This window comes from Crassostrea angulata, chromosome 10 (genome assembly GCF_025612915.1).
Source record: "Crassostrea angulata isolate pt1a10 chromosome 10, ASM2561291v2, whole genome shotgun sequence".
Lineage (NCBI taxonomy): Eukaryota > Metazoa > Mollusca > Bivalvia > Ostreida > Ostreidae > Magallana > Magallana angulata.
Window position 1 is genome coordinate 35334167 of NC_069120.1, and position 22959 is coordinate 35357125.

General features: G+C 33.2%; 2 protein-coding genes and 1 long non-coding RNA gene across 6 annotated transcripts in view; 2 read left to right on the top strand and 1 right to left on the bottom strand.

Moving 5' to 3' along the window:
• LOC128167763 (calcium/calmodulin-dependent protein kinase type II delta chain-like) overlaps positions 1 to 5633 on the bottom strand; it is a 51543-nt gene extending 45910 nt beyond the window's left edge. For all 4 annotated transcript variants that reach the window (XM_052833660.1, XM_052833657.1, XM_052833659.1 and 1 more), the window contains exon 1: positions 5474 to 5633. In XM_052833660.1, coding sequence (XP_052689620.1) covers positions 5474 to 5532 — 59 coding nt within the window. In that variant the 5' untranslated portion in view covers positions 5533 to 5633. The remainder of the gene's footprint in view (positions 1 to 5473) is intronic.
• Positions 5634 to 8163: 2530 nt separating this feature from the next.
• Positions 8164 to 9925, top strand: LOC128166885 (uncharacterized). Its single transcript, XR_008241191.1, has 2 exons — positions 8164 to 8303; positions 9001 to 9925. It is a non-coding gene; the product is annotated as an uncharacterized LOC128166885 (long non-coding RNA).
• A 2665-nt stretch (positions 9926 to 12590) lies between these two features.
• LOC128166625 (uncharacterized) lies at positions 12591 to 17394 on the top strand. Its single transcript, XM_052831913.1, has 2 exons — positions 12591 to 12710; positions 15238 to 17394. Exons 1-2 carry the CDS (start codon positions 12630 to 12632, stop codon positions 16759 to 16761), a joined length of 1605 nt encoding a protein of 534 aa, XP_052687873.1. The 5' UTR covers positions 12591 to 12629; the 3' UTR covers positions 16762 to 17394.
• The last annotated feature ends 5565 nt before the right edge of the window (positions 17395 to 22959 follow it).

Genomic DNA, 22959 nt, shown 5'->3' on the forward strand with positions numbered 1-22959 from the left:
GATGACAGTCCCACCATAAATATTAATATGAGACATAAAATTGTCCTTGACCCAACGCCCACACACCCTCACCCACATAAGGTGTTGGTAAAAATCACACAGACACTGATGAAGTACATTCCCTCCCACAAAATCCTTAAATTTCTTAAAAACTGTAAGTTGACCCAAAAATGTGCATGGGAGTGTGTATAATTTTATAAACATTTTATTAAATGCTGATGAATTTAAGGATGTAAATTTTACTATCTGTAAATCAAAATATTTTCTCTCACTCATTCCATCTCTCTTTCATGAAAAAGTAACCTCCTTGTCAAAATCATGCAAATAGAGTAAAGCAGTAAAGCGTTGCTCAAATGACAACATCATACCACAAACTTTGTCTTGTGTACCGGTATAAAAACAAATAAGACTGTGGTGGGTATGACGAAGGGTCAAACTCGCGAGGGCGCAATATTTATTATTGAGTGTGCACCTACATTGCAGATAAAATTACAGAAATAGTTATCCATTGATTAATTAATTAATTAACATGCCAAGACACTGCTAACCTCTACACTGTTATTTAAACAGCACAACCCAATTCTAAGAATAAAAAAACCCATTATTAATATGCAAGGTCCCGTTTGTACTGTCTTCTCTATAGTGATAATTGGCCGCTTCAAAACAATGCTTTAAAAAAAAAGGAAGATTTCGTTGCTTCAATAATCTATATTGTCCAGACAAAAGCAATGTTTTGTATGTGTGACAGTGTTGTGTGTGTGTCATGTTGTTCCACCAAATAAATAAATCAACTTGTTCCTATACTTGGCAGCCAATTGAAGCAATTAAGAGAATTGATCTAGACAAAGTTAAAGATTGAACACTTTGGCATCAAATGACAGTGCATTCCATCATGAAATCACAGTATTGCAGGGCCGACACAGGCCTGATCCCCTGAGCATTACCTAATCTGCTGTCATATCATCCAAACTTTGTCCAAACAAGAACTCACCTGAGCTAGCCACACTTGACAGACTGCAAAACAATAAGCCGATTTCAGACAACCTTTCACCAATCCCTTACACACAAAAAAACAACACCCACGACATCCTCTTTATTTGATATTTGGGCCGCCACCCTGGGATATGCAGTCCAAAGATTACAGACTAAATAGCATCATAATTATATAGCTCTCCTGAGACATTTTCAGGTTTTCTAGACACTTCTCTATGCAGAGACTTTATAAAAATACATTGAGGCTGAAGTCTACTACAGAATATAAATATGAGACTTTTCCTGTGAAACCAAAACATTATATCGTCCCTTTACACCTTTACACATAAACCATACAGTGCAAGTGCAGAAATATTATCATAGACGCACATGCACCACAGGTGTAACCACTTAGAAACTGGACTGATGAATTAGCAGTGGTTATACAATACATTATCGTGGTTATCTTCTAAACATTGTCAACTCAGCAGTCTGAACATAGTTTTAAAATGCAGGTCTAAACGCCTGCCAATATATGAACTATCTACGAGTCTTAGACAATGAAATATTACATAACCTGCATTTTGATGCTATCTGTGACATGGACACCCATGTATATCATTCTAATATCTATCTTTTATCTTTATAACTAGGGCTCATAATTTACAAGGATGGGGAGGGGGGTTAAGACTTTAGCCAAAATCAGAGAGTTAAAGACACACCTATGTTATGGTGGAATTTGATAAAGGTCTTCAAAGAAAAAAAAGAACTGAAGAATCTGTTAAATCAACTGTACTGGGGGGGGGGGTGTTAATTTAAAAGGTAATCATGCTTTCTAAACTATTTCATGAATATTGGTTCACAAATCAATTCATATTTAAAAATACATAATTCATAAAAAATTGCCAAGTCATTAAAAATCAGCTGAATTAAATGAGAAGATAAATATGTCCATACTATTCAGTGCATTGACAAATGTATCGTAAAAATGAATCATGCAGTCTCCAAAATTGATTTTGAAAACATGCAGTCAAGGTAAACATCAGCATATACATGAATAAAATTAACAAAATGATAATCAATTCTTTTATGGCCCAGTTTACAGAGCGGGAGCATGTTCCACCATGATAAAATATTTGCGTATTTTCCACTAGTATCCATAAAACGGTGTCAAGGCCAAAATTACGACAATGCATGATGCTGTCGACTTGTAACTGGGGGCTAAGTTTTTATTGTCAAACACAGGAGCATGTCAGAGTTAGTAGGACTGTACTATGATGTATTATTAAAACAGAGACAAGCTTAGCCCTATCATCTATCGGTACATTAAACCTAAGAGAGGATGATATCAAAATGCTTGCAGCTGTTACTGAAAGAATTTACATACACATTTACTCGTTTCTGTGATAAATTACTGCCAAGACCTATCCCCCCTACTAAGACAGAAAAAAAGGGCAAACTCAAAATGAACCCATTTTCACTGCACTTTTCATTTTTCATAGTAGAATATAGGCTATTCAATAATATATAGCAAACTGACAGAGAAATGGTGAATGAACATGTCTCTACATAAAATCTAGAACCTTGGGTTTTTTCACAGAAAATTACAGACAATACTCTTTTATAAAACATCCTTGCAAAATAAAATCAATAAATAAGATGACAAGATGTCCACCTTACTGTGAAGAAAACTACATCACATTCTACTTATGAAAATCTTTGCCATTCATGCGCGGATCCAGAAAATTTTTCCAAGGGGGGATCTGAAGGATAATTGTGTTTGCCAGGGGGGGTCCGAGGCATATTTTCGCGATAATTTTACTATGTAAATTTAATAAATTTTCATTTTCCAGGGGGGGTCAGGACCCCCCCCCGACCCCCCCTCTAGATCCGCGCATGCAATATAATGTCATTAGTTCAACACTGGTGTAGTAGAGTAGCGTGTGTGTGTATTTTGTATCCATACGGACAATGAGTCACTTGTAGCTGGTTTTTAAGGTTTATTTGTGTGGGCATGATCCCCATTCTTAACTATCTCACTGTCTCCCTCTAAAAATAATCATCTACATGACTACTGGTGTGAAAGTGTACATAGCCTACAATATCATGACAATGCTAACAGACTGAACAGAGCCAAACAAGCAGGGTAAACGCCTCAATACACAACAATTATTGCATTTTAATCTTTGAGGGACACACGTATACAACTGCACTTTGCTATTTTCTCTCTGTTTATTATTACCATCGAGCCATTGATAAATTACTCAAATCCTTTATATACTGTCTAAAACTATTTCATATTCTCAATAATGGTATGAGAGGTTCCTCTTATATATCAATACAAACAGGTTATCAATAGGGTTTTTTTTTTAAGTTGTCTTTCTAACGTAAACCTATATCCCCTTGGCTACATCACATTCCTTTTGCTGAAATTTCATCAGAGAGACCCCATGAGGAAAAAAGCACACACCAAAAAAATTGATTGCAGCCAGAATAAACAACGGTGACCCCCTGTCTTCAGGTGAGAGCCGAGTTGGTAGGGGTCAACAGAGCTGATATGTGTGATTGACAGATAAATTGGGAGCTATTCATCTCTCTACAGAAGAACAACTTCTCTATACTGAGGTTGAAGCATCACAGGAGCCTGCATCTGATACTGCTGTCATTTTCTCAACATTAAGGGAGCTGCATAGACAGTATTCATTGCAATTAACTCTCAGTGTTTCCTCGGAATATTTTTTTTTTAATTGAGAATAATTGATACATGTCTCAGACATGTTTACATCACTGCTAAATTCTTCTGCGGTTTTTAGCTTCTTCTTCTTCTTTTGCATTTATGATTGCATTATGAGGCCAATGAGTATATGTTTCACATTTACATGCAGTGTATTGAAAGTAAAGTTGGCAAATATAAAATTACTTTTTATCAACTTTGAAACTGTAACTACAGATGAGAACAACAGTATCAAATAACAATTTTTCCAAACTGTCACAGCCTGTGTATATATTAATACAGCAAAAATTATTGATGGCAAATGTAATAACCCATCTCAATCTCAACATGATGTCGCATGCTTCACAACCATTCCAAATATGCAGTTAATGATACCAATGACAAACAGCATACATGTATGCAAGCACACAAAAATCAGTCTTCACATCTGCATCCATGCACTTTACACTAAATCATTTGGAATGTGTATTGAGGGGAAAAACCTGAAAGGAACTTTAGACCTCTGAACTCTAATCAGCACCCTTGTCATGACACAATCGTCTGCAGTACTGAAGAGAGAGAGAGTGCGGAAAAAAAGGAAGAGAGAAGTCATTAATCAGAATTTACAGAATGCCTTCATGATTTCCCCTTGGACTTGCTATTTGCAAATCTTCCTTTCAGTGTGCTTTTTAAATAATTAAACTATCATTGTGACTAAATATTGATTGTCTTACCTGACCTACATGAGCAATTCCATTACCAATGACAAATGAGAACTTTGAATTCACTATACGGCTTTGTGTTAAGTGCAGGTTATTACAGTCTGTGTTTGTAAATTGTTAAGATGTTGTTTTGTTCACAGCTATATACATGCAGCTATTCAAAACTGGTTGACGAAATTTCTAAATCAATACCATAATATTCTCAATTTAAGGGATTGTCATTTTGATTTACATTTAATAATAAACTAAAGTATCAAATATTTTAAAGTTAGCTAAATTAAAATTTGAAAATTTCTTTTTTTTTTCTTTTTAATTTCTTTTCTAAAAGTCATTCTTGCACTTTGTAAGCTAGGGGAAACGAGCTTGGATCAGTTTGTGTAGAAAACTATATCTTGATTTGTAAGATGAAAAAATGAAGGCTTCTGTATAATATCAGACTGTCATAAATATCGACATTTCTTGGAATATAACATCTAGTTTTACAACTGCATCTGTCTGAGCATACCCCTGAGAAAAGTTTAGATATCTGTTGGTGAATATCAATTTGTGTTAACCTGATGCACAGCACACACACACACATTCAATAAAAAAAAAAAAACTGTCTTCCTCTATTCTATCCATCTGTCTTTTGCTATCACGTTATGTTATTGGTGTCAGTCCTCTCAGACGTCAATAAATCCATAGGATACATTGACAGTTTATTTTGCCATCAATAATTCAATTTACACCCATACCGAAATTAACTATAACGTTAGTTTACATACTGAAAGGGTGTTTCCTTCGAAAGAATTTCATACAAATGGATCCAGTTGACCTATGAACACTGTCACAATGGATCAAAACCATCATTGTGATAATTTTCAAATACATGAAACGCACACAATCAATTAATTTGTACTCTCGTCACAGATCGAGAAAATATTGATTTTTTTCCTCTGTATCATAGCATCACAGTGAAATACCAATCAAACCCTTATGTGCAATTCATCATAATTAAGGAATTCCAATATAGAGAATATTTCTAACACATGCAGAACTTATACAATCACAAAAATTTTTTACTTACTTCCCCAATTCCTCTTTGAGATCGTATATATCGTTAAATTTGGCTGCAGTTGTAGCCATATTGAATCTGAAAATACACTACCGCGTAAAATCTCGTGTAATCTCGCACCGGAGCTGGTGCGTCTAATAACCGTAAAGTCGAAGACAGAACCTTTCGACGCAAACGGTATCGGACATACGTCATATATAGTGAAATAGGGAAATAGAAGAACTGTAAGAATAAATATCTATAAATAAATAAATAACCATAAAAATACACAAGATTGCAAAAATAAGGATAAAAATCAGGCAAGACTAAATAATATAAGTCCGGATATTAGATATAAAATAATTTTCAGTACATTTTTGATCTCTTTATCTCTCTCTATCTCTCTCTATCTATCCCTCTATCTCTCTCTCCTTCTCTCTCTCCCTCTCTCTCTCTCTCTTTTCTCTCTCTCTCTCTCTCTCTCTGTCTATTATACCGATTCTTTTTTTTCGGTTTTATGTTATTTATCTATTTATTTTTTGAATATTTTTTTTTTCATTCTTCTTATGAAGAATATAATAAAACAATTTTTAAAAAATGATTTTATACACAAGATAAATATTTTAATCATATTTGCAAAACTTAGTGATTTGCTTGAACTGTATAAAGAATAAATTAAAAGTTCTACAAAAGTTTTATTGCTTCTCTAAAGTGAATCATTTTCATGATTTCTAACAGTTTCACAAACATGCACCATATTCTAACTGTGCATAAGATTCAGCGGGTATGTTTGGTGGGTTTTTTTTTGGGGGGGGGGGGGGCAGGGGGGGGGGGTTGTAGTAACACTGTGACACATTACGTAAACGGCATTTCGCAATTCTTTCAAACGTGAAAATATACAATGGGGATTGCGCAAGTTAACACGTTAATCTTTCATGAGAAAGGGCGCGTCTAGTTTTGCGCAGAGTACACTTTCTAGGTCATTACATTTTTACACGTTGTCAACACCCACATATCTCACGGACCTTTAAAAATTCTGGGACATTTTTTTTTATTTTGATGAAATCTGATCAAGCGTTTTAAATTCCTTTCCTGTTATAAGCAATGACTTAACCGTCAATAATTATACATACATTTATCTCCCGTAAATATTATATGATACTGGTACTGAATAAGCTGAAAAATACGACAGAGTTTGTCTTTAAATTAGATTTTTTGAAAAGAATTTAATAAAAACCCTTCTTCATTAAAAAAAAAAAGAGAGAGAGGAATTACATGTAGGTTATTGTAGAACATTTCATTAATTTCATTTTTTTTTCAACTCTCTAATGTTACGCACACTATATGATAAAGATATACAAACATGTACATGTGTCTTAAGTTTTTAAAATAGCTAAAGTATGCATGTATTTTCAATATAATCTAATATGATAATTAGATGTTAATCCCAAAACAAATATTTTTTTCTTCATGCTCATTCTGTTTATTACGAGCATATTAAAAAAAGTCTTAATGCTGGGGGGGGGGGGGGGGGGGTTCGAAAGTGTGGGTTGCGGGGGGGGGGGGGGGGAGGGATAAGTTTTCAATATTTGTTCGTTTTCTAATACAGGCATGATTGACCACTATTCCAGGCTTAAGGTGACATGTTTTTATTTAGGTTTCCGTTAATTTTATTTTTCAAGAAACTTTCTTTTGGTAAATATTTTCATTAGTAATTGTTTATTTAGAGAAGTACATATTTTATGCCTAATATTTTTTGCATGCATCAATTAATCCGTAAACTTAAAAGTATAAAACAAAATGTTGAATATCTGAATCAAAGTTTAAACCCTTTAGTGTTTTATTCGCGCGAAAACAATAATACAATTTTTATACTTATTAAATTTGAATAAAATACTAGTACTTTACATTCATTATGCATGGTGATACACTTGAGTCTGAAAATTAATATCCGTACTAAGAAAATCTTGGGATCTGATATTTTTATATGCAGCACATTTTAGGAAAAAATAATGTTCATACATGTACACAGCAAAGTCATACACGTAGAAACAAATACAGTTTCCCTGTATTAGACCGAGTATCAGACACGATTTCATTGCTTGTGAAAAAAAATTTCACAATGTATTGTTTCAATTTCCAACGTCTATCAAGATGTTCTTAAAATATTTCAAACATGTTTTAAAAATTATATCATATATATGTTGTGTAAATATTTATCTTTCAATAATTCTCAGAGAGCACGGTATTTTGTCAAATTGCGCTCCTGTTTCTCTTTTAATTTTAAATTACTGTACTAAATGAATATTAACGATGCAATTTTATAAGTTGTCCTATTAATATAACTTTTAATTTTTATACACGAACGTTAAAATGTGCTTTTATGATTTGAAACTAATATGAAATAAAAATATGATAGGGATAGGGATCAGATATACACTTTATACCTTTATAACACCTGTATAAATGCTAAACTACAAGTGGGATTTGGAGTTTAAATCTTATTAACTTTTTTTTTTAAAAACGACGAGAGAGAGAGAGAGAGAGAGAGAGAGAGAGAGAGAGAGAGAGATCTTTCATGCTGAACAACCAATTTCGCTTTGATAATCGCTTTAGATTTACATAACACAAAGGCACGGCGGCGATAAAATACGAATTTAAACACTTCAATAAAAACTCATAACTCCTTTCAGAGAGAAGACAGCACGACAATTCTCGATGAAGCCTGTTTTAACTTTAAATACCAAGTAAAAGTGAAAAAAAAAATCAATAACCACAACATAGATACAGTCCATAACAAACATGGCGCCGTCGATGAAGTGAAAATGAATAATCTTTAATTGTTTAACTGCGAAAGATATAGGTGAGTTTTGTTTATAATATTTTTTTAATGAATTCCTAACCAATTAATAAGGATTCGAAACTCAAAAGAATCAAACATGAAGGAATTCAAATGAATGTACCTACGTAGTGGTTAGGATGTAACCAACTCCCAATAGGCCTATGTATTTTTCTTAACTGTTCAATAGATATACAGGCAACTCGTATATTTTTTTTTCATTAGTCATAGATTGGCTTATTGACAATGTTATAGTTAAAATCGTTTTTAAAAAGCATGGAAGACAATACAAGTTATTTGATGTTAAACTAGATAATATGTGGTTGAAAAAAATCACTTTCAATGTATGGCTATTATTTTAAAATTCTTTGTTTAAATGTACATGCATTACGTTTCAAACAGAAAGAATGTACCTGTGACACGCAACCTGTCTTGCTTTACTGAGAGAGAGAGAGAGAGAGAGAGAGAGAGAGAGAGAGAGAGTATATTCGATCATAATCATTAACTTAACATTAGATAAAAGAACAAAATTTATAGCTCCGTTCACGTATCCAACTCCAAAGTCCTGTGGGACGCGAAAAATGATCGGCGCTGAGTAGCCATTTTTTATCATAAGGTTATAAGGTTAATCAACCGATCAATCAATCTACAAATAGGAAGTCTACACCATCATATAATCCATAAATCAAGAATTAAATATTGAGATTTCTAATATTTTTAGATTCAGAGAGATCGTCTGCAATGTTTGCCGATGTGCAGGTTCATAGAATAAAGAAGGAGGAGAAAGAACAGCGCCTTGTTGAACCCCTTGTCATAAACATAATCAATTCCGGTCTTTCGGCAGTCCAGCATGTGTGTTGTCTTGATTCGGAAACGGTCTGGACCAGCGGCAACGGATCAAGGCTGAGGCTGCTGAACAATAGGGGAAAAGAAAGGCGATCGATTAAAAGCCCGGATCAACATGGGATAGGTGGAATGTCCATTTCCAAAAAGGGAGAACTCATGTTTTGCTCACCATCAGATAAAGCTTTATATAAAGTAATTGGTAAGGACATCGAACAGTTTTGCAGTACCGGCGATTTTGTATCCCGTGGGATGCACTGGTGTAGAAATGGGGATATCTTAGTTTCTGTTTGTAAAGGACAAAAAGCCAAAGTAGACAGATACGGGGGCGACGGGTATAAAAAGCAAGAAATAGAAATCAAACAGAATGGTCGGCGTCTGTTTAGAAAACCATCTTATCTTACGCAAAACATTTCTGGAGACATATGTGTTTCAGATCAAAATAAAGTAGTTGTCACAACAAATGATGGGCGATTTCGATTCAACTATTACGGCGGAAGATTCAAAGCTTTCGGACCCCAAGGAATATGTTGTAACAAATTGGCACATATTATTGTGGCAGACGACATCAACAATATAATTCACGTTGTAAACGATAGCGGTGCATTGCAGCGCGTGTTAGACACTTCCGGACAAGGAGTTCTGGGACAATTATCTTCTCCATCGAGCCTTTCCATAGATGATAATGGTTATATTTGGGTTGGAGAAGTGTTTAGTGGTTTTATCAAAGTCTTGAAGTATTTAGAACTTTGTTATGTCTGAAATGTATTCCTCTTGTGACGCAATAAATCGATCGTTCTTAATCCCTTGTTCCCATATTATAGAGAGAAATCTTAATGATTTATCTTGCTTCTGACTGTAAAACAGTAAATTAAAACCCTAGATGACCTTTATTTATACTAAAAAGTAAAGAATTATCAAGGGAGCATAACTGGACATCCGTAGAAATTAGCATTCGATGACATATCTCTTTCTCAGACTCGGATCAGCAATTGAAGCAAGATCTAATATTCCCCGGTCTATATGTATATATATATATAATCCATTGCTTGTTTTTTTGGTTTTGGTTTTTGTTTTTTTTGCTGTTGTTGCAAGAACAAGCCAAGATGAAATGATATAATGACAACATAAACAGTTTATTGCAAATGGAAAACTTTGTGAAAGTTATTATTGAATCAAAATTAAACGTGAATTTGTTTGTGTGTTTGGAAATTAAACCTTTGTTGTTTAAAGATTTTCGCAAGATTAATAATAAAAAAAAATTTTTTAAAAAAAGATCAACGATGGTATGCAATGCCTAAAGAAGCGTAATCGATGAAAGTAAAAATCAAAAATAAAAAGGTTGAGACTGGATGATCAGCAATGAATAATTTTCTACTCACATGGCATAAAAATATTCAAAAATGAAAACATTTAATGCATTACCCGTGCATGCGGGGGAGGTACTTGAAAACAAATTGTAATGTAAGTGCCAAGTTCCTTGCAAACCATTTCTCTCTCTCTCTCTCTCTCTCTCTCTCTCTCTCTCTCTCTCTATATATATATATATATATATAAACCCAAAGTCTATGCCGTAGAGGCTGGTAGTCAAACTTGGTCACTGGGTTGTTAAATTTATCAATAGTCCATATAATAGTTAAAACATGAAAAAAAATGTACCCATTTCTCAAATCCTACAAGTACATTTCGATGTATATATGTTGGTATAAAGCAGGTATTTTATAAAGAAAAAACGACAGTAACATTCTGATTGGACTTCCAAAGGGGACAGGGAATAATCATGTTAACGTCTAAAACAAAGGCCTACTTATTCCAATTTTTGGAAAGCATTTATAAGTCGACAGCTTCAAATTGTGCGAAGAGTGAATGCTCTGAGACAAAGTACTGAGAGTACCGGAAAGCGGTAAGCAAGCTTGTTGAGAATAGTTGCACCATCATTTCATATCGAGGTACTGTTGAGTTTATGTTCAAGATTTTTTAAATCATTTTACTGCGGGACTAGTCAATATCTTCTCTATCTATGATAACTAAAAGCTGCAGAACTGTAGCTCTATGCGACTATTCGTGTTGAAATGTCATATATATTTATAGTAGAGCTACAGTTCTTCATCACATACCAGAAAAAAAATGACGACACACAAAAATTTACTCAAGTTTCGAACTGATTTACCAAATTTCTTAACACACGTGCATAACTTATTAATATAATCACTTGACATTTTACTTCTGATGTCATCACTTTACTTGCCTCAGATTTTCTCTTTGATAACCTCACCGACTTCAGAAAGGAAAGTATGTTAAAAGATACAGAAACACGTAATTAAGCCGTACTACTTTCCTCTTGGAACTGTTGAGGGTGTTTAGAAGAATATCAGAGGCAGGTAAAGGACGACATTTGTAGTAAAACGCCTGAGAATATTTTTGAGGGGAAAGGGGGTATAAAATACTTATATAATGTATTAAGAAATGAGACCAAGTCTTTCAAACCCATAGCACAAGTTCGTGTGCGCCCATAAATTGCAAATTATTTTTGTACGTGAGGCACTGTAGCTCTATTATTCTATATAATAGCATGCCAACCCGAATTTTCCCGTACAGCCACAAACTGCGGTTTGTAAAACTATAATTTTTCTGATGTCTATTCATTACTAGGGCGTGCACCTCTGAATTCATACCAAGTTTTAAAGTCTAAGCTTTATTTACAATGCCGAGTGTAGGGCTGCGTTAAAGAAGATTACCCGTTAATAAAAAAAAGATACTGGAAAATAAGTCGTCGCGGATAACTGAGGTATTGATTTTGATTTCAAATGCTGGCCCAAAAAATAAATTTAAGTGCTTATAAATCGTTTGTCGCGATCACGTAAAAATGCAGGTACGTAGCATTAGGGGGTGGGAAGGGGGGTGGGGTGGGGGCAAGATTTTTCTTAAATTTACATATAAAAAATGTAAATTGTAAAAAAGTGAACGAATTACGAAGAAGTTGGCACCCACAATTTTTTTTAGACCAAGTGAAATATTGAAGTAAAGTAAGAAAATGAACAATGAAATTGAAGGGGTTTTTTTTGGCGTGTCAAGTTTTTTGGATAAGTCTGACCCTTCCACCACCCCATCTTTAAAAAACGATGCCACGTGCCTGATTTGTGAATTGATTTCTTGATACGGAATCTAAAAAATCATATTTGAAGACTCATCTGAAAATCGTGACATTTCATGCTTTGTCAGATATTTATATGTAATAATGTTAAATAAATATATAGTTGAATGTTCGTACAGGCTTAAAATTGTAGAAAGAATTATTTTTTTTTGGAGAAAATATGCATTTTTTAGAAATATAAGCAGACGATTTTGATAAAAGAAAAATAAAAACAAATGATACTATAGGAGCAGTCGTTTAACAGATAACAAAACACCAATAGGGGATAAAATAACCACAATTAAAGCTGAAATAATGATAATATTAGAGTTACCGTTCTTTTTAAGCAGTGTTGGGGTTAAAATTTTAATACAATGTCGACTGTTATGGTAGGACCCGTTGCTATGATTCAGACCATCATTTTGTGTTCAAGATCAGTTGAACGCCTTAAACAGGTAAGAACTGTGTAAATTTAAAGTAACTTGGCAAATGAATGAAAAGAATGAAAAACCTAGTTTCGATTTGTGAAAACTTTCCACTGTCTCTTTTGTTTCGAACTTTTTGGCTGGTACTTTCCTGGTCAATATAAAACATGCACACTATGTTAGTACGTTTATTTACCTTTCCTTTAGTAAAATCAAACGTGATATCGTATAAGATTTTGTAAACTGGATATGCCAGATACTTTGCTATAACCTCCTTTCAGATATTTGAAATTTGGGCTGCGGAAAAGTTTGGACACTCGGTCTATCGCATCCCCTTTCCGGCTAATGCTATCCCTTTCGCCTGTTTTCAATATTTTCTATCTACACATTACCCGTTTTATTTTACGGTATTGTTGACTATAATTCCCCCTTACCCATAAAGTCTACTTTAGAGATGTTTCTTCTTTTTTCCAAAGGTATGATTCTTCACTGGCCCACAGCTAAATTACGCGAAAGGTGTATCTTGTTAAGTCATTATATTTAGCTCGAAAATTCATGCAAAACACCATTCCCCCCTCACCCGACTGAATCTGCTCGCTCAAATTAAATGAATAGATAAATAAAAGTGAATAACCCAAAAAAGTTTAATGAGCGTCATGTCATTGCAATACAAAGAGAGTATCACATGACTTCAAGAGAAAACACTTTATTATCATATCATCACTATGTACTATTATTATTTTATCAAATTTTGTCGTTTGATGTTATTATGGCGAACATAAATAATTACGAGATAGCTAACAAAATGAATCCATAAGGAAATACATGTATCAAATCAATGTTTTAAAGTGTATACACCTGGCAGGCACATTACCAATGAGGAATGCCCAGAAATTTGAAAAAGTAATACTTAATTTCAATGCAAATTAGATTCAACTGGTTTGATTGAGGCCGTCCAAGGGCAATGACATTGCAAAATTATTGTTGAATCAAATAGTCTTTTGTTTTATAATCATCTAAAACAAGATAATGATAATACTTGTTAGATTATATGAATCACAGACAGACTCACGGACGAACGAAGAGGGACAGGTTTTAGTTCCATAGACCGGTTTGGATTCACGGTATACTTGGAAGACGAACAGGAATTTTCTAAACATTTTCTTTTTATTTACATGTACATTTACAGGGTAACCGGTTTAAGTAATAGCAATAAGTATCAAGATAGTTGTTATAATTTAAATAGATTTGAAGAAGATTAACCATAAGTCCATTGAGATTTATCACTAAGTCCATTTCGTTGCAAACTTATCAAAAGTAAACAGATGATGAAGACATTCAAGAAATAAAAACCCAATACTAAGAAACAAATAAAAAATATACAATCCCACTCATAGAAGTACAATTTTACTTACTAGTTAGCGAAATTTCGTACAATGGGAAATAACATTCTTTATGAAATTCAATTACTTGAAGCCCACCCCGACAAAAAATCACCTTTTTGTATAATAGATTCTTGTGTATGATTACCATGAAACAAAAGAACTGCGAACGCTAACGCCAGTTTCCCGCCTACATTTTACATCCAAATATTTCGGAATTGCTGTCAGATATTCAACTAAGTTTTCTACGAAAAAGTATAATCAAATCCTAATCAATTTATATCAAAATAAAATTTGTAATCAAATTATTTATTTTTAAACAAAAGTTTTGCTAACGCAGGGTCTTAAAAAATTTCATTGAAACCGGTCTCTATGAGTGAGGAAAATATTATTCAGCGGCCAATATGTGCATAAAAACTTAATAATAACATATTTACGATATATATTAAAGTAAAATTTCATTTAATTCATATCTGTTAATTATATTTCGAAAATTTACAAAGCAAAATTCTTCTCTTTTTTTTGGATTGTATTTCAATCTGTAGACATATGCCCCCCCCCCCCCCCGAAACAACAAACCCTTTGGTAAAAATATGCTAAATAACAATAATTAAAACCCCTCAAAGGGAATATTTGTTTCACGGGATGGGGTAGTTTTTTTTTTTTAAAAACATTTCCGTTTTCCGTTATTTTCTATTATGAAATGAGCTATTCTAACCCAAAATAAAAAGTTATCTCTCTTTGTTTGACCAAATCATTTACATTTAATGAAAATATAGATAAATGTTTACATTATTATAAAAAAATAACTTTAATTAGACAACTAGCAAAACATGACTTTTAGTTAGGCAACTAAACAATGCTTTCGTTCGCAGCCCTTTACATCATTTGTTTCTACAACAACGTGAGAGTTTAATATTTTGTTTGGATAGAAAATTAAAAGGAATAAAACAAAACTAAAATATTAATTTTGGAATGTTTTTATTCAGGATATAATCAGTTATAAATCCAATTTCTGTTTTCATGCCATTTGTATTTGTAAAAGCACATTTTTTTACACATTGTGAAGGTAGCATGACCTTTTGCGATAAACCAAAATAACAGTTCATGTATAGTTATACGTTTACGACGATTAGCCTTTTCTTTAATTTAGATTATGTTTTATTTTATAACAGTTTATGGCGACTATATCTTTCAAAAAAGAAAATAAAGAGGGAGATGGAGACAAAGTGGAAAAAGAATCCACACCAACTCAAGGATGCGGATGCTGTAAACGTTGCAAGGTGAACCAGCCTGGAATAACACCAGTCAGACCTTTCCTTGAATGTGATAAACATAGACCCTATTTATGTGCATACTGTTGTTTGGACTGCAACGTTCCTATTTGTCTGAAGTGCACAAAGCAACAGCACAACAAACATACAATAGGAGATATTTTTGAACTGGACGAAAATGCATCCTCTGGAGCCGGTAATCAAGGAAAAGGTCCTTATTTTTACCCAAAGGCTACAGTTGTTGGATCCAGAGCCCACAATTGCTATGAAGTTATAAGACGTCAAGCAAACAAGCAAGCGGAGATTCTACATAACATTGTTACCGATGTGTTACAAGAAGCTTTGAATTCTGTTGATGAAATGGAACTTCGAGACGCGGATATTTTGGAGAAGTACGAGAATGAACTGAATAGTCGAGATGCAAAGATCGACGGTAACAAAGATGCAGAAGTACTGTTTCAAAGAGATGAAGAAGTTTCATCTGACAAAAATATTTTATCTGGAAAAATAAACTTCAGGGCACCGAGATTTCTCAAAGGCATGCCAAGTACTAAGGAAATAAACGCCCAATTTGGTATTATCAAGACATCGGTGATTGACAGGAGAACATCAAAAGACAGAGAATTGCTGTCCAAACCAAAACCATTATTTGAAATAGATTCTCAATCAAAATACACCTTATACGTTCGATATTTCCATTCAAATAAAATTCTTCAAAGCGGAACAGGGCTTGAATTATACGTACTAAATGAAAAAGGCGAGTGTTTGGAAACTATTCAAACAGTGAGTGGGATAGATATGCCATCAGGGCTGACAGTACTGGAAGATGGGACCATATTGTATACGGACTATCGCTGCAAACGTGTAAGGAGGATCAAGTCTGATCGAAAAATAGAAGAATTCGCGACAACGGAAGGTAAACCAAACGGCATCTGTGGAACTCGAAGTGGTGAAATCATTGTTTGTCTTCAGGACTGTCACGACGTACAGGCAAAGGTTGTGTGGTTTGATCATTTCGGGAATTTGTTACGAGAGTACACACATGTTTATTTGAGTGGTCCTACTTCAGTGTATGAAAACATCAACTATGACATATGTATCACAGACGAAAATATGAGGAATATTATGGTGATTGACAAAGATTTAGACATCCGTTTTGTGTACGACGGTAACATATCAACGGGTGATGTGTCTAAATTTACCCCACGTGACATTTGCTGTGACAGTATTGGTCATATTCTGGTTGCAGACTTCACCAATCGTGTAATACATTTACTGGACAAAGATGGTCACTTTATTTGTTATATTCTGACTAAAGAGGACAACCTGTCTTATCCACACGGACTGTGCGTGGACAAAGAAGATAGATTATGGGTAGCTGAACGATTCTCCAAGAAGATTAAAGTTTTTCAGTACTTATCTTAGATAAAACTCATGTAGTTAAACTTTGAAGATTCGTTCATGAAATTTGGAAAGATATTAAAAAAACAACTTCACTCTTAATTTCACTCTGTTCGTATCACGAAAACTAACGTTATTTTTTTTCTTCTTTAAATGCAATTTTGAGTGTCTTGTCTTACAGAAACCCATTCATTCATATTACATGTATGTTAAGCAACAGACGCTTTCTACGATCTCTAATTACCAACCAAAGTGAGTGTTCTACCATGGTCTATGTAAAGTTAACTCATTGGATTGGCACTACATACTAGCTTCATTATATTTTTATTTAATAGCAGATGTCTTGATCCGTTCAACAAATGAGTTTTTGCCCGATCTGTTTAGTTATTATCGCCATAAATTAAACAATAATGCATGTACATGTTAAACCTGAGTTGTGTTGTAAAGATTCAATCTGATAATTACAGCTTTTAATTGTTCGAGGGCTTATACAGTATTGAACTAGTACAGTGTTGGCTCTTTTGGGTATTCCTACATAGCAACATGAGGAGAGATTCAAAAAAAGGGGTAAATATATTGATGACAATTGGTAGAGGATGAAACGTACATTTGAATACTTTAATCCTTAATTTACTTCACATGCATTAATAAAACGTTTTGAGGCTGTTGTTGTTGGGTTTTTTCATGATCTTCAAGACTAAATGTGTATGCTTATATCTGGCCGTCATAGAACCTATACCTCAATGCATTATATTACAGAATTTATTTTTTTGGCATATTCCCTAGCAGGTGAGGAATTATTTTTAAAATCAAAATTATCATAAGAAAATTAAATCCGATATAAAATACAGTTTAAGAAATGCATATGTTTAATTCTTACAAGATAAAATGAGCAAGCTCAAATTTCTGTGATTTAGTTCGTGTAGAATAAAATCAATTTTGTATTTTCTTTGGAAATAAAGTGTCTATAGAAAACCTTTTAATCCTACAGAAAATAAAATTTATCACGTTTCAAGAAAATCCTACACGAATCATCAATATTTTTTCAAGATATTAGTGTTCTTTATTTATCTATTTTGGAAAAAAAACTCGTTTACAAATTATATTCTCAAGGGAGATGTTGTGAGAAATAGTTTACGTCTGGATGTTTAGAAAAATTGCCTTACGTAGGCGTAGAAATAAATTGACTTTATTATAAATCAATGATGAAATATATTTACAGAGTCCTGTGGCATGTCAAACGTTGCAATATTCGATCTTTTCTATTTGTATTATATAAATATTCATTTGTATTGTATAATTTTCCATTTGTATTGTATAATTTTCCATTTGTATTCTATAAATTTCATTTGTATTGTATAATTTTCCATTTGTATTATATAATTTTCCATTTGTATTCTATAATTTTCAATTTGTATTCTATAATTTTCACTATAATTTTCAATTTGTATTGTATCCGAGGGATTATATATTTGTTTTGTTACGAAGGTTATCATTGGTTAACAGTTTTATTATGTTTTGTGGGGAAACCAGCGAGATTTTCCGGATGCTGAACGCAAACTGGTACCATTAACATAAGACTAGTTTAATAAACACGTGGTGATCTATTAAGCGGCAGTGATGCTAGTGTGAGGACAACTTGGGACTGTTGTGGGTTTTTTTTAAGGTAAACAGATAGGGCCATTGTGATAAAAGATATAACAAGGCATTATATTTTGTACTTAAAATATAATTCCTTTTTATCATGTAAATGTACGTCAAACATTTCACATAATCCTACACAAAAAAATATTTGCAGTAAGAAAGTCAAATAAAAAAACATACAAAAAATCAAAAGCAACAACACATGTTTTAGTGTGGGTGATCTTGCTCATGGTAGAAAAGTCAGGAAAGTTGAATAACATATTTAAAAATTGGATAATAACGTTCAGTTTGTTTTTAGTTTTGTTAATGTTCTTCATTTCTTCTTCTTCTTCTTTCTGTGTTGTTTATAATTGTAAAAAAAATCTTTAAATTCAGATGAACAGGAAATCTAATTGTCTGTAGCCGACTTATAAAACGTCTGTGCTTTACTGTAGCATATTAAGAATGACATTTTAAAGTTATGTAAGAAAAAAATTAATGAAAACTCATGATTATATGAGAGTTGCCTCTCTTCCATACCAATCGTGAATTTATTACAATGTCGCCGATTATGGTAGGACCCGTGATCCAGACCATCATTTTGTGTTCAAGATCTTACCAACGCCTAAAACAGGTAAGCTTCATGTGGATTAAGGAGTCTGTGTGCAAAGAATGTAGACAGTTTTAATCTATGAAAACTTTTATTACAATCAGTACTTTCTGCGCCCCTAAAAAGTTTTTTTTTTATTTTTTTGGGGTTAATTTCTTCATTTTTTGACAGAGGTTTTATCATACCCCTGGTACTTTAATCTTCGATGAAGGAATGCATAAATCTATCGTAAACGACGGTCACCTGTTTAAAATGTATGTATTCTTTGTTTCTTTATTCCCTTTTAGATTAATTAAATTTTTTACTGCATGCTGTAAACATAAATTTTCACACACAGAAGATTTACTTGGTTTTTATCAAATTAATGAAACAGTGTTGATAGATGAAGGAAACGAAATAATTTTTTTTTTATTACAATGCATGAAAAATGATTCAATTTTAAAATAGGTGACAAAATATATAATGAGTTTTTATAATCACAATAGTATTTGTGATGTTGTATAATGTAAGGTATTTTAATGGGGCATGATATGCACCAAAAAGGAAACGAATGAATGCACACAGGAAATAAGTTATCTTTGAAAGTGTATACATCTGCTCATTATTTCTGCATGAAAAAGAATCCCAACATACTTCACATGCTGAATTGGAAAAAAAACCCACTCACATATAAAAGTTTGTGAAGTGAATATGCAATGTCTCTAGAAACATGAACAAGAGGCCCATGGGCCACATCGCTCACCTGAGGAACAATAGGTATGATAAAATCAGCTTAATGGAGTCATAATACAAACTATCTGGACAATGTACAATAATACATGTAGATCCTGTATAAATAAAATCCATTTTCCCCTGGATATTCTTATGTTTATAATCATTAGTCCCTTTTCTAACAAGATGATTTTATAGTCATATCATATGTTGAGTATTGCAGTTCTCAAAATGATCCTTAACAATAGTTTATATATTAGATATAAACGTACATCAAACTCTGAACCTTCTCGGGAGGCCAAAGAATTGTCCTGGGGCCAAATTCTTAATAATTATAAAGAAACATCTGGCTGATTAGTTTCTGAGAAGATTTTTAAAGATTTACCCTATATATTCCTTTGTTAAACTTTGACCCCCCATTGTGGCCCCACCCTACCCCTGGGGATCATGATTTTCACAACTATGAATCTACACTACCTGAGGATGCTTTCACACAAGTTTCAGCTTTCCTGGCTGATTAGTTTCTGAGAAGAAGATTTTAAAAGATTTACACTGTTTATTCCTATGTAAAACATCGACCTCCCATTGTGGCCCAAACCTACCCCCAGGGTTATGATTTTCACAAATTTGAATCTACACTACCTGAGGATGCTTCCACACAAGTTTCAGCTTTCCTGGCTAATTAATTTCTGAGAAGAAGATTTTTAAAGATTTACTCTATATAATCATATGTTAAACTTCGACCCCCCATTGTGGCCCCATTCTACCCCCAGGGGTTATTATTTTCACAACTGTGAATCAACACTACCTGAGGATGCTTCCGAAGAAGATTCAGCATTGCCGGCAGATTAGTTTCTGAGAAGAAGATTTTTAAAGATTTACTCTATATATTCCTATGTTTAACTTCGATCCCCCATTGTGGCCCCATCCTACCCCCGGGGGTCATGATTTTCACAACTTTGAATTTACACTACCTGAGGATGCATCCACAAAAGTGTCAGCTTTCCTGGCTGATTAGTTTCTGAGAAGAAGATTTTTAAAGATTTACTCTATATATTCCTATTTTAAACTTTGATCCCCCATTGTGGCCCCACCCTATCCCTGGGGGTCATGATTTTCACAACTATGAATCTACACTACCTGAGGATGCCTTCACACAAGTTTCAGCTTTCCTGGCTGATTAGTTTCTGAGAAGAAGATTTTTAAAGATTTACTCTATATATTCCTATATTAAACTTCGATCCCCCATTGTGGTCCCACCGTACCCCGAGGGTCATGATTTTCACAACTTTGAATCTACACTACCTGAGGATACTTCCACACAGGTGTCAGCTTTCCTGGCCGATTAGTTTCTGAGAAGAAGATTTTTAAAGATTTATTCTATATATTCCTATGTAAAACTTCGATCCTTCATTGTGGCCCCACCCTACCTCCGGAGATCATGATTTTCACAAATTTTTATCTACATTACCTGATGATGCTTTCACACAAGTTTCAGCTTTCCTGGCTGATTAGTTTCTGAGGAGAAGATTTTTAAAGATTTACTCTATATATTCATTTGTTAAACTTCGACCCCCCATTGTGGCCCCACCCTCAGGTGAGCTAAAAAGGTTAAGGTTACAATACAATAAGTTGTTAAAGTTGGTTTCTGGAAGAACAGGCTTTGTAAATTTTCTTAATAAATATTGACAAATTTTTTAATTTTTTAAGCTTTAGTTTTTAAGATCTGTGTACAAACATAGAATTGTGAGCAAATCTCTGTATCTTGCTTATAATTCGAAGCTTAACACTCAAATATGGTTAGTAAATAGAAATTGTAAACAATTAAACACAAGAAACATGCACTACATGTATAACAAATAAAGAACACAATTTATTTTTTCGAAATGAATCATATATATACATGTATATACCTACATATTTCCGTCAGCGATATCAAACTCTATTTAAACTGAATAAACTCGAGAAAATGCCGAGCATCTCAACAAAACCTATTGCATTAATCTACATGTACCATTACGCAAAAGATAATGCCGAATTACCGATAGAATGAATTGTATTTCAGTACCCCTACATTTTGCTTAATTTGCGCAGGTAAACAGTTAACTGTTTGATTTACCGAAGTCTCTGTTTGATTTGATACGTAAAAATCACGAAATACAGACGATAGTTTCCAGGTTACAAAGCATAATGAGAACGAAACGAAAATCAGAACAAGCTAACACCATCGTCATGTGTGAAAACTATCAACGCATTGAAATATTTAGCCTCAATTTACTTCACAAAATCGGCACCAATATATTTTGTATGTTTCAAAATTTCCCTTCATACGCGAACTGTTGCACAACAAGCAAATTCATCATAGTCAGAAAGACCTTTTTCGTATAATGTCATGGCTGCTTTAAGGACGTTGGATCCTGCGATCAAAAGTCTCTAAGTTTTTTTCTAAGGTATTTTTTTAACATCTACACACATATCTAAACCAAAATTCAAAACAAAATTTTGGGGTCTATATGCTCCTTTTGGTGCTACGGGGTATTTAATATGACCTTTCTGCACTGAAAGTGCAAATTGCACATAAATCGCTTTTCCCTCTATAATTTTTTATCGAAATGAACCATGGTATCAAATACAAATTTACATTATTTAGAATTAATAAAATTAAAATTATCATAATGAAAAAGTTTGCAATTTCTTCACCTTATTGATATTTTGACCTTTTTGCACTGAAAAAATACTATTTTTATTCATAAACGATTCAGCGTGCAATTAAATAATTTAAAAGTCTCAAACTTTTTCTCAAATTATGACAGACTTGTAAAATAAACCTTAAATATTCAGAAAATAAAACCAAAAGTATGGGTCTATAATGTAAATTTTGAGATATGGCATGAAATAAGCTAATTTTAGGGGAAAATTGGAGTTGATTTTTTCTTTACTTTTATGAAATATCACTTACACATGCCAATATATGTCGATAGAAATATTGAAATATTGCTGAAATATGTTTTTTGAAACAACATGAAGATATCCCAATGTACAAACTATCTGAAAATTTGGTCTGCACGGAAAATAAGAAAGCTAAAATTACGGTACTCTAAAACAACTGAGTTATGAAAAATGTTCATTTTCTTCTTAAAAACCTTCCGCCACAAAATATAGTCCTCTACTATACTCTCTAAATATGGAATTTTTCCTTCACTATTTTATTCAGTATAGTTTATTTGGCATTGTAAAAAAAGAATTTACAAGTAGAAGTCATATATGACACAGAATTT

Excerpts from the sequence above, each read along its gene's own strand:
- LOC128166625 (XM_052831913.1), top strand. The coding sequence starts at position 12,630 with ATGTCGACTGTTATGGTAGGACCCGTTGCTATGATTCAGACCATCATT. Across the intron at positions 12,711-15,237 it reads CAGTTGAACGCCTTAAACAG|TTTATGGCGACTATATCTTT; the intron begins GTAAGAACTGTG and ends ATTTTATAACAG.